Here is a 13,007-nt window from a genome sequence, read left to right as displayed (position 1 = left end):
CCATGGTACCATAATATTACAATATCACCGAAGATACATAGTATCCCAAATTTAAGCCCAATCGAACGCCATGTACATAATATGGTACTATATTATGGTACCAGATGATATGCATCATAGTACCATCATATTACAATGTTACCGAAAATACGTAGTATACCAAGTTTAAGCCCTATTGCCGCCATGTATCTAATATTGCTATGTCATCAAATATGGTACTATAGAAGGTACCACTTTATATGCTCCATGGTACCATGATATTACAATGTCACTGAAGATATAGTATACCAAGTTTAAGCCCAATCGAACGCCATGTATCGTAATATAGTACTATATTATGGTATCACTTGATATGTTTCTGAAAAAAACGGCGTCCAGTTGGCTGGAAAAGGACGATCGATGACAAATTTACATATAAAATGACAGCGATATTCATTTCATAGCTATCGCTAACGCCGTTTTTTCCCAATTATACGATATGAACTTGGTATGAACACAATCGAACGTCAGGAAGTGGTATCAGTACTTATTATATTGTCGCCGAATTACAATGAAAATTCAGGATTCAATTATACAATCAAACGTCAGGAAGTGATTGTAATTTAGCTCATAAGATTTAATTCCAACTAACATGGCAAACTGAAAAAAACAGCTCTGATCTATTTTAATATCTTTAAATGATGTAGCAAGTTTGAAGGTAGGCTTTATTAGGAAGTATTACGATATGAATTACACAATGGCAACACTGCACAAAATTTTTTTAAATTTTGTTTGTAGAAAACTGTTTTCTTTTAAATTTATTGCCCTCTATTATGTAGTAGCGAAACTACCACATCAAAATATCTGATTTGGAGACAGGCTTTTAAAGCCTGTCTCCTTTTGCTACCTACAATTTTATACATGTAACGAGGCTTCTGCTGCGTAGCTAGATATTCTGTGCCTGTAGCTATGAAACAAAGCAGAATCGGACCTATGTTGATATGAAAAATAAATCTTATTTTTACGTGAGGAATCTCCCCACGAGAGGGCACATGTTTTTTGAAACACCCTGTATTTTTATTAAGGTTAGATTAAATTTATCAAAAAAGTGTCAAAACGTCCGTTATATCCTTTGTTATATCGTACGATCTTTTTTCCGTTGACGGGCTGGAGTAAAAAAAAATTACGGATGAAAAGTGGCGCGAAAACGCTATGACCAATCAGAGCGCTGTCGGACCATCGGCATCGTATCAACGGATAACGGACGCTCAGATTTTTTAAAATATTAGAAATTATATCTTTAAAGGATGGATATAACATTACATTTATTTCTGAAATGCAATCGTTATTTTATAGACCCGTTTAACAGAAATGACCCAGAAGAATGTTGCGGGAAACCTCCCCATCTCAAACATCCCTACTGCAACGAGATTCATATTCCCGAAGACGACTATTTCTACAGTTTGTTCAACGTAAAGTGTATTAACTTTATCAGATCGTTCCCTGGTGTACGACCTGGATGCAGACTAGGCTCGAAAATACCTTATAACACTTTGACAGGTGTCCTGGATGGCAACACCGTGTATGGAGTAACTGAACACTTTTCCAGGTGAGACACAAAATGAGTTTGTAAAGCTTTTTAGCCATTTGACGTCGTTTTTTTTTTCGATCGTGTGGTATTCATTTTTAATGAATATTTTCCTCGGTATTTTCAGAAAACTTCGTGAAGGTCACAGTGGTTTATTGAGGATGAACCCAGCTTTTCACGAATACGGACTGAAAGATTTGCTCCCATTAAAATTAGACATTCCTGATGAAGGGTGTACCAGACCAAATGCTAGCATGTACTGTTTTGAAGCAGGTAATTTTAGTATTATAGGAAAAGACTGGAAAACACCGGCAATAATTCACCCCCAAAACAAAAAACTTAAGAAAATAAAAATATATTTTTAATATTTCGCTGGGGTTAAGAATCCATTGACACAACCTCCTTAGTAGACCTTTATTTGTAAACAAATTTGTTTAACTAACCATATATTTCGGTGTAGCTTTTATAGTTCCTTATCCCGCTAGAGGCGCAGCGATCGCACTCAAAATGCCGCTACTTTAGGGCTCAAAGGAAATGACGACCAGGTCGCTGCTATCTATTGGAGTAAATAAAACTTGAATTAAACTCACAAGATAGCAATAATTACTTTGAAAATGGACGTTATAAACACTTTTCGGAATTTCTTTAATGAGAGCGGTTTAGATTTTGAAAGATTATTATGATTTTTGAAGATTCTGACCACAAAACATCCCCCTTTAGAACTTTTTCTTTAATGGCCATAAGCGGGAGTAAAAGCCCAACCGCCCGAACAAACACTAGAGGCGCCACCGGTCATCAAATGGTGTAAAAATTGCGAAAATTTAATCTTCTAATTTTGACACAAGGGGTCGGGCTTAACTTTTTCAATTTTAATTCAATATTCATTGTTTTCAAACTATATTATTAGACTTTGTTGTATTTTGCGAATGTATAAATGTTTTCTAAGTATAAAGTTGCATTATAGTAATTTAAATTATATTACATACATATTTAAGATTCAAATATTATGACATATATGTCAGTTGCCGTCTAAAATGTCATCTTGATAACAAAAAGTTAGTTATTGTCAAAAGTAGTTAAAATCATGTTAAAATATTAAAATTTACAAGTTATAATTAGATATTTTATATTATTTCAACAACAAACACATAATAGTAAAGCGTAATGTTGATATGCAGGTTCAAAACAAAAAGTGCCGTTATATTTTTCAGTTTTCGTTGTCAGCCGCGAAAATTTCAGTGATTTTAGTGTTGTCGGATATTTTTATTTGTGAAATAGAAATATTGCGTTTGGATTGCAAAACTAAAAGTGGAAGTTTTGTTGCAATGTAAGTAAGCGTTTGTCCATTTTATATTTTACTTTTTTCATACCTACGACAAATATACATATATTGAAATTCGTTTTATTTAAAAAATGTTAGAAAACAAGCTTGTAATCCTGTAATTGACATAATTGTTATGTAATATATTCCATTTAAATGTAATATATTACTTTACAATTAAAAAAATGTAAATTTAAAAAATATATTAAAATATATACAGGCATTAATTGAAATTTTTTGAGTGCGAACAAACACGAGAGGCGCTTTATTATTTACTTTCATTTCTTAACATGACAGACGAAGTTCTAAAGGGAGATGTTTTGTGATTCTGACCCATAGATAAAAGACTTATACTATTAAATAGATAGGCAACTTATAATACATTTCAATTTTATTATACAAGGGCGCCTCTGGTAGATGGAGGAAGAAATACTATTGGAAGAGAGGGGTGCGGGGAAAGGGGGGTTGTTTTAGTTAATTTAAAATAAATTTAGACATACATGTAAGAACACTTTGTGTGCTTTTAATTAGGTCGAACATATTATAAACGATAAATCAACTGAATTAAAAGCATACAAAGTGTTCTTATATGTCGGATATTAATTAAAAAATATATTAAAAATACTAGAAATAGCATATATTAAGTTGTTACAGTTATAATTTAATCTTTGGCGGTTTTCAGCAAATAGCAGGCAGTTTTACATAATTTTCCTCCCTTTGAAGTGAATTGGAAACGGCTAGGTATATAATTTTGGTGTAGGCAAGATTCCCAGTTTGTTTCTGTTTGGGACCTGAAATAATAAAAACAAATTAAATCAGATGTAATCATCTGCTGATCATGCTAATATAAAACGCGCGTCCTTAATTCCTTACATGCACCGTAAAAAAATTTAAATAACTGCTCTGCAAGTAGCATTTATTAGCAGTACTAATTTAAAAAATCTATAACTGTAAGTAGATATGTTTAATTTACTTACCATTGTATCCTTCGGAAACCAGGAGTACAACAATTAAACTCCATGATAAAAAATAATTAAAAGTTATTACAAAACACAAATTGTCCCCCATTTTAAAAAAACATTGTCTAAAACAGAATACTGGCAAAAAATCTGAAGGAATTTAATTTTACAATAATTCGACAAATCAAAACGAAATCAAACAGTAAAATCACAACAAAAGCGTCTCTGAGTGACAGTTAAAAATCAAATTTTATTATTGTCAGATATTGACATTTGCATTGTTAATATTGACAGTTTTAATATTTTGCGCCTCTGCATCTTGGAGGAAAAACTATTTTTAATGAACTGTCATTTCCATTTAAGTTTCCCAGCCATGTTCTGACCATATTCTGACTTTGACAAGAGAAAATTATTTCTTTTTTTGTTTGCCGTTGTTCTTAGCGACCGCTATAGCAGCGCCAGATCGCGTATAACGGTCGCGACCCAAAATAATTTCGCGATCCAAAATTTTTACGGGCTTTCCAATCTAAACTTGTTGCATTTATCTATACTGCCTGTTCACCGCAAATTTTCCCCCGGTAAAATTTTTTAATCTCTGATATTACCATAGTTACCGCTTTACTCCATGGTTACGGCACTAAAAGGGATACAAATACAGAAAAAAATCCGGTGGCTTTCAAAATTTTTTCAAAAAAAAATCAATTTTTTTTAAGTTTTCAAACTTAAATAACTCGGTTATTTTGGACTTATCTGAAAAATGGTAAAGAGAAAATATGTTTCTTTTATCGAGATCTACCAGCCCTGAAAATATTTGAACTTATTTAAAACTCACCCTGTATATATGTTTTTGTAAATATTGGATAATCCAGTAAAATCTTTTCATTATCAGTGATTATTGACTATATTTTTATGGATTTTAAGGTGAAATTAGAGTAAATGAACAACTTATACTGACCGTGATGCACACCTTAATGGCCAGAGAGCACAACAGAGTAGCCAGAGAACTAGCTGCTGTCAATCCTCATTGGGATGATGAAACCCTATTCCAGGAAGCCAGAAGAGTCAATATTGCTATCATCCAGCATATCACATACAACGAATTCTTGCCCATTTTGCTTGGAAAGGACGTCATGGATAAGTTTGGAGTCTTGTTACAGAAGGATGTAAGTTTTTTTTTCTTTTGCATAGCCAACGAGTTATAAATAGGATACGATCGAAAAAAACGGTGTCAAAGACGGCTGGGGAATGACAATCGATAGTAATTTTGGCGAGGTCAAGCTCAAAATGCCATTTACTTGTACGGTATATTCTATTCTTTTTTAATCTTTCTACAATTACTGTTAATATTTGACAAGATTTATGTCAAATTTTAGTACGCCGTTTTTTTTTTTCAATCATACAGTAGAATTAATAATCATAATATATTGATGAAAGAAATATGGTGTGCAAGATTTTATTTGAGTAATTTTTCGAAACCGAGTTCAAAACCTTGGAATGTTTTTGTTTTATTAAATTATAGTTTTAATATATTTTTGACTTTTAAAAAATTTCAGGGTTATTGGAATGGACATGATCCCAGTGTCAACCCCAATGTAATAGATGCCTTTGCAGCTGCTGCTTACAGATTCGGGCATTCTCTGTTACCTACAGCCGTTGAAAGATGGAGCAAAGCCCATAAATTTATTGGTAAGTATACTTATTGGTATTTTTACCGTTTTACGGCTATATACTGTTTTACAATTATTATTATTATTAACTTTCGGAGATACAGGGTGCAGAATTTTTATTTTTATTTCGATTTTTTCCAAATAATTTCTGAAGTAACGTCAAAATTTGGATGAAAATTAGTGCCTGGGAGTTTTTTGACATGATAAATTTGATTTTGATGTGAATATGACTCCTACTTGCAGAGGGCGTCACCTATATATTTTTAACTGGTTTGAACAGTAATAACTTTTCGTCCGTACCTGTATAAAACTACTGAGTGAAAAAATATACATGTCCGAGATTTTTTACGTAAAAAATGTCTCTTGGTAAAAATCGCTACGAGCACCCGTTCTCAAGATATTTAGAATGGAAATAGTCAATACATGTCATTATTGACAAAAAATAAACACACGTCGAGTTGATCTGTTATTTGACAGAAATTATAAATTTAGAAACTTTTTATTTTTTTTAATTAATCATAAATTTTTCTTCGAAAAGATAATGATAAAACAGTTTCTGATTTCAGTCTAATAGCTATTTAGACATCATGTTTAATTTATGTCAATGATGACAGGTATTGATAATTTCGATTCCAAATATCTCGAGAACCATATTAGTCGTAGCGATTTTTACCAAGAGACCTTTTTTACGTAAAAAACGTTGTAAATGAATATTTTTTACTCAGTAGTTTTATACAGGTACCGACGAAAGAATATTACTCTTCAAACCAGTTAAAAAAATATGTAGGTGGCGTCCTCTACAAGTAAGAGTCATATTGACATCAGAATCAAATTGCTCATGTCAAAAAAATCTCAAACACCAATTTTCATCCAAATAGTGACGTTACTTCAGAAATTATTTGGAAAAAATCGAAATAAAAACGAAACTTCTACACCCTGTATCTCCGAAACTAAGCGTTTTAGGACATACATTTATATGGACTTTTTTACTATTTTTATCTGCAGAATATGCTGCTGTGAAATACAGTTCGGACCACCCTGTATATTCACTTCCCTCTTCCATTTTCCGTACACATTTTACTTGTCTTATTGTTAAATTATATAGTATAGTAGATAAAAACATTTATCACTTAAAATAAAAAACAAATATAAAATCATATTTATTAAATTAATGACTTCAAAAAAATAATAATAACTTTAAGACGTTTTTGATTTCATCTGGATGTACTTACTTCTGTTTCTAGCTTCAAAACGTCTATCTGACCTCATTCGCCGACCTTACGACTTGTACAGGGCCGGAGTCCTGGACGAGTACATCATGGGCCTGATGAACCAGGTGGCCCAAGCTATGGACGACTCCATCACCCAGGAGGTGACCAATCACCTGTTTAAGAAAGTGGGAGCCAGGTTCGGTATGGACTTGGTCAGTTTCAACATGCAGCGAGGCAGGGAGTTCGGTATTCCTGGATATATGGAGTACCGGAAGTTCTGTGGCCTACCACCGAGTAATACTTTCGAGGAGATGTTTGGATCGATGCCCAATGAGACTGTGACGAAGTTTTCATCGATATTCCAGTAAGTATTTTTATTTTTCCCATATAAATTTATACAGGGTCTCTTTTAAATCAATGCACCAAGTATTTTAACTGGTAGTATTATAGTTCGACTCCTATAAGCACTCCAACATTCTTATTGTAAAAAAAATTCTTGCTATTTCCCGGAACATTAAAAAAAGAGCTTTTTATGTCGCATGTTAAGAATTTCTTGACGGTTGATAGTGTATCGATCACTGACTAAAGAAAACAATGACATGTAACGCCCATATACGGGCTGCAGCAGAATTTGTGACGTTAGACGCCAGTTTTTTGGAAGTAACGAATGACTCATCAGCTGGTCATCAGCGACAATTTTAGCGACTTTTAATAGTTTGTTGTGTGTAGTGAACTTTGTATAAACTTTATTACAATTGTAATTTGTTCAGCTTTCAAGTGTAAAAGGCGCAATGATTAGAAAGACCCAGGAGTTACATTTCATATGGAAATAAACAATCCACTCCACCTTTTTAGCGTTTTTTTTTATTGAATTCGATAATTATTTTTCTGATATTATAGGTATGTACTTGATATGTGCTATTAGCTCGATACTAGTTTTGTACCTTTTGTTAACATTTTAATACGATACTACCGCATACACCATAGGCGTAGTCAAAACATTTATCAAAAATATAAATATCGCTTCAAGCGGCTATTAATAAATAATAAAAGGAAAATATGTGCCACGGCACTGTTTGAAAGGTAAATGGTTTAAACAGTTTGGTTTCGGGTGTAATTTGTCCTTGTACAATATTCTTTAGTCATTGGTATCGATATCGATAATGCGATACACTATCACGCACTCTATAGCATCTCTATAGTGCGTGATAGTACGTGACGGTAAATTTGATGCTACATTGCTTCGTTTGTCTGTTATAGAGGGCATCAATCAAAAATAAACTTGAACAATAATTAATTTAAAATTAATGAAATTTACTGCCAAATATCATTTGTGATGCTAACATAAAATTCCATATTTTCGCCAACCATTTGTAGATTGAGAGAAGGCTGGTATCTTTTCTGTTAAAGTACAAAATACTTACTGAATATCAATTTGGATTTCTAAGCAACAAGTCCACAAATGACGCTATGTTTTCCCTCCTTAATAAAGTTTACTCCAGCCTAAACAACCATCATTCTACAGCAACAATTTTCTGTGATTTTTCTAAGGCGTTCGATTGTGTAAATCATAAGATCCTAATTAATAAACTGCAGCACTATGGGTTCAGGGGATCATCTCTCGAATGGTTTAAGTCGTATCTGAGCAACAGAAGTCAACTTGTGAGGGTGGATACCACGTTGTCTTCTAGCAAGCCAATAGAATGTGGAGTACCACAAGGCTCAGTACTAGGCCCTATTTTGTTTCTTCTTTTTATTAACGACATTGCTAACATAAACATCAGTGGCAAAATATGTCTTTTTGCGGACGACACTAGCTTCACTTGGAGCAACAAGGACATCGCGGCACTTCATAGGATTATATCAAATGACTTAATCACCATTAAATCTTGGTGCGATTCGAACCTCCTGAGTCTCAACATTTCTAAAACTAAGGCTTTGTCGTATAAAAACTCGTTGCAGCCTTTTGTACTTGACAACACCACCATTGACGTCGTAAAATCCGTAAAATTCTTAGGGCTTGTTGTGGACAATTCTCTGAAATGGGACATACATATCGAAGCTTTGTCGAAAAAATTGAGCTCTGCCTGTTTTGCATTAAGGTCTGTTTCTAAGGAGCTTAACTTGTCAGTGGCTAGAACTGTTTATTATGCACTTTTTGAGTCGCACCTCAGGTATGCCCTTCCATTCTGGGGTACGTGTTGTGCGGCTCAATTTGACCGCATTTTCAAGCTCCAGAAGAGAGCTGTTCGATATTCACTGGGACTAAACAGCAGAACTCATTGCCGGGGCTTTTTTAGAGAATTAAAAATATTGACTCTTCCTTCCTTATTTATATTTGAATCCGTTTGCCTAATACGTAAACATGTATCAGCTTCTCAAGAAAGGCCATCTCACACTTATCCACTCAGGAACGCGGAGCAAGATCTTTATCTACCTACCCCACGCTCAGAGTTAGTTAAAAGTTCAATATTATACAACTCGAAAAAAATGCACAATCACCTGCCATTTGAAATCAAATCCATAACATCATTTTTTTCATTTCGCAAAGCATTGAACTCTTATTTACTAGACAAGGCTTTCTACGCCGTAAATGAATTATATTTGAATTGAAAATCGAATTTGATCTTGAAAACACTGGGCTAATGTTTGCTATTGCTATATTTACTAATGACATCGAAATTAATTTATTTAGAGGTCATCGATATTTTGCTATAAACTGGCTAAATATTTTTGAATATTATTTTAATTTTTTTATTCTTTGACATTGTAAACATTTATAAATGTTTATTTTAACAATAAGACTGACAATATTATTTGTATAATGTTTTGTATTATCTTTTGTTTGTGTACCTTGTTTTTTTTTTACTTTGTTTGTTAGTTTACCTTTGTCTACAAATTGAAAAAATTTTTGTCAATAAAGGCTTTTATTTATTTATTTGATTATTAGCGGCATACTAGATTTTATGCGCCAATATAGGTCGCCTAGGGAGCATTTTATTCCTTTAAGGGAAATGGTTTCTAGGTGACGTCGTTGTTACGTTCGTGTGACGTAACGGTAACGTTACATTCTCAAAGACGTACTGGTAACGTAACGACATCACATTGGGTGCGTTGGTGCATTCAGAGTTCAGGGACGGTCAGCGGCTGAGTAAGCGACTTCCCTAAACCGTCTCTTTTTACCCTTGTATAAAGACATTTTACACACAAATACAGCCGCTGAGTAAAAGTCTCAGCGGTCGCTCAGCCGCTGTGTTAACAGGAGCCAAAAATAAAGCCGTAATAAATACTAGAAGGGCCATTTTACGTCGGCCCATTCGTCGCTGGAGTTGGAAAATATTTCTACTAAAATATATGTAGGGGTGGGGGTAGTTTTCACACTTCCCGTACTTTTCCGTATTTTTTTTGTGAAAGTCAATGCTACACTTAGCAAAACATAGGCACCCCAAATCTCATTCATATCGGAATAATTCTAAAAATATCTTAAAAAAGTGTTTAATTTTTTAAAGTTTGATTCCCTCTGACGGTCAAATGTAACACTTTTGTATAGAGGTAAATTGTATCCAATGAAATTATTTTGATTCCCGAAATACGTAGTGGTTCTATGTTCACGGAATATTGGGACACCCTGTTATTAAAGTAACTAGTAATTCATCCTGGGGAGGCATAGGTTTGAACCCAGGGGGGGCCTAGGGATTTTGTTTTTTTAAAAAACGAAGAATAATATCATTAAAAATAAATACACTTTTTGAATAAAACGTTTACATTTGTTTTATTTGTTCCCGTGGATTACTTAAATACTTACAAATTTTGTAAAAAAATAAAAACTAACACACAATTTTTGAATAAAGCAAAATAATATCAACTAAACAAAAATGGAAAAAGTCATTTTTACTAGATCACAAACAAATAAAAATTAATATTTAGCCAAGACTCATCTTTCAGTCAAAATTCAACATTTCCCTGGGGGGTGCCCAGCAGTACTTGTACCCCTGTAGTTACGCCAATGCACCTTCTCTAATAAAAATCCAAAAAAATCGAAAATACAAAATTCTCGATTTTTTCTTTCACGAATAAAACCTCATAGATGTGTTCCTATAGGGCTAAAACACTCTTAAAAATATTTGCACTTATTTAATAAGACTCACTCTGTACAGGTACAAAAACAACTACGTTTTAGTGCACCCAATGAAAAAATGACTGAAGAGATGTCATTGAGTGTACCTAACAATATTAATTAAAAATTAATCTAAAAACCCAGACTTTCTTAATTTAAAATTAATTTTTCTTTCGCAGACATCCAGCTGATATAGACTTATGGTCTGGAGGTGTATCTGAAAGGCCACTACCAGGTAGCATGTTAGGTCCAACTTTCGCTTGTATCATAGCTACTCAGTTCAGTTATTCAAGAAGAGGAGACAGATTTTGGTAAGATAATTTTTTGATTATTTCCATCAATTTTTAAGTATATCTACAAAAATTTCGATCAAAACTAGAACAAATAATTTTCAGGTATGAACTGCCTAATCAGCCATCCAGTTTTACACTAGAACAATTACAAGAAATTAGAAAAGCGAGACTAGCAAGAATTATTTGCGACAATACTGACTTGATTGATACTATACAACTTTATCCAATGGTGTTACCAGATCATGAAATGTAAGTTCAGAACTATTACATTTATTTATCTTTTACATAAAAAAACTATAGTTTGTTCTCAGTTAGTATATCACAAACATATCCTTATTTATGTAGCAACAAATAAAATATATCATTGAAACAGAAGTATTCTGAAACTCGGTATATTTATTTGGAATATATAAAATTCTTTTTTTTTCAGTAATCCACGTGTGCCTTGCAAGAGTCAAATTATACCAAGCATGGATTTCTCGAAATGGGCAGAGTTTCCACATCAAGCATTCTTCGATCCTTTAGGAAAAAAATAATAATGACATCAACTCTCCAGTTGCCATAGCTTAAAACTATTTATTAATAGAACCATTAAGAATATTAGGATTTTAAAAGAATCATGAAATTTTTGAAAAATTTCAAAAAGATGAAATAGACAAATTTGAACGATTTTAAAAATAGTTCTCCAAATAGTGCCAAACAGTGTAAAAATCAATATACAGGGTGACTGAAACTTAATTTATGGATATGATATATTACATGTTACTAAAAAAACTATATTTTAATACTATCGACTGTAAATCACCCTGTGTATCTTAGATATCTGAAAGTATGAAGAAAATGAAGAAAAATAATCCAGTATAAATGCATTTATGGCCATATTCAAATGCCATTATTTTCTCTTCCAATTATAAGTCTGTTCTACATCAGTATAAATATAGTTTAAATGTACCACTCAGTATATAAAGTTGAAAAACTGCCGCATGTTTAACTTAAGCCCTGTACATTTGTGTAAAATTATAAATAAGTAATTTAATTATAGTACTATTTTTTACTTAAATATTTTTGTATAAAATATAAAAATAAAATATACAAAAAAACGATTTTTATTCCTTAATAATCTTAATAGATTATGCAGTGAATATACATAATGATTCAAAAGGTAAACTTTAACCGTAAATTAACACAGTATATCATACTGTATATCTAAGATATATGAAAGTAAATATATGAAGAATATAACAATCATCATCATCATTTTCAGCTTATTCAACCATTTCCAATTATGGTGTAGCGTCCCTCAGGGTGCAGCCACACTATCCTAAAAACGGCGTATCGGCGTAACGGCGTAATGACCTTGAATAGATTTCCAGTAATTCTATTGGCTGAAACATTCATCTATCAGAAATTTTATCTGTCAAATTCATCTGTCAAAAATTTCAGCCAATAGAATTACTGGAAATCGATTCAAGGTCGTTACGCCGTTACGCCGATACACCGTTTTTAGGATAGTGTGGCTGCACCCTCACATATTTACATACTCTCTTTGTAGTTGGGCCATATATATATTAACTAAAGTATATCGACGAATGCAATTTGGAGCATTCTGTGAAGCCAAGCCGGTGAAATGGGTATATAAATCGTCTGAAAGAATTTGCATAAGTCGCTCAATTAGCTGTGCTCAAGCGTAGTGCGCAAGCCTAAATTTTTAATTATTGATCGGATGACCAGACCAATAAGAGACTGGACGCTAGCACCAGCTGTTCATTCGTACGGCTCCGTCCAACTTCGTACGGCTTTCGTTTGCGTTCCCGTTCGACAATTGGCTAATCCTGGCTAATCGATATTCGGAATTTTGGAGTTGCGCTGTTG

At 33.1% G+C, this 13,007-nt stretch overlaps 1 protein-coding gene across 1 annotated transcript in view; it reads left to right on the top strand.

The window, feature by feature from the left end:
• LOC115879375 (peroxidase) overlaps positions 1 to 12,182 on the top strand; it is a 115,977-nt gene extending 103,795 nt beyond the window's left edge. Inside the window, exons 7-14 of the mRNA XM_030896168.1 lie at positions 1,336 to 1,588; positions 1,695 to 1,840; positions 4,769 to 5,010; positions 5,401 to 5,533; positions 6,759 to 7,089; positions 11,022 to 11,153; positions 11,238 to 11,384; positions 11,566 to 12,182. Coding sequence (XP_030752028.1) covers positions 1,336 to 1,588; positions 1,695 to 1,840; positions 4,769 to 5,010; positions 5,401 to 5,533; positions 6,759 to 7,089; positions 11,022 to 11,153; positions 11,238 to 11,384; positions 11,566 to 11,671 — 1,490 coding nt within the window. The 3' untranslated portion in view covers positions 11,672 to 12,182. The remainder of the gene's footprint in view (positions 1 to 1,335; positions 1,589 to 1,694; positions 1,841 to 4,768; positions 5,011 to 5,400; positions 5,534 to 6,758; positions 7,090 to 11,021; positions 11,154 to 11,237; positions 11,385 to 11,565) is intronic.
• Positions 12,183 to 13,007: the final 825 nt, after the last annotated feature.

Source organism: Sitophilus oryzae, unplaced genomic scaffold (genome assembly GCF_002938485.1).
Source record: "Sitophilus oryzae breed Bouriz unplaced genomic scaffold, Soryzae_2.0 scaffold_1067_pilon_pilon, whole genome shotgun sequence".
NCBI classification, from domain to species: Eukaryota; Metazoa; Arthropoda; class Insecta; order Coleoptera; family Curculionidae; genus Sitophilus; species Sitophilus oryzae.
The sequence above is the reverse complement of the archived record's forward strand: the minus strand, read 5'-3'. Positions and strand labels throughout refer to the sequence as shown.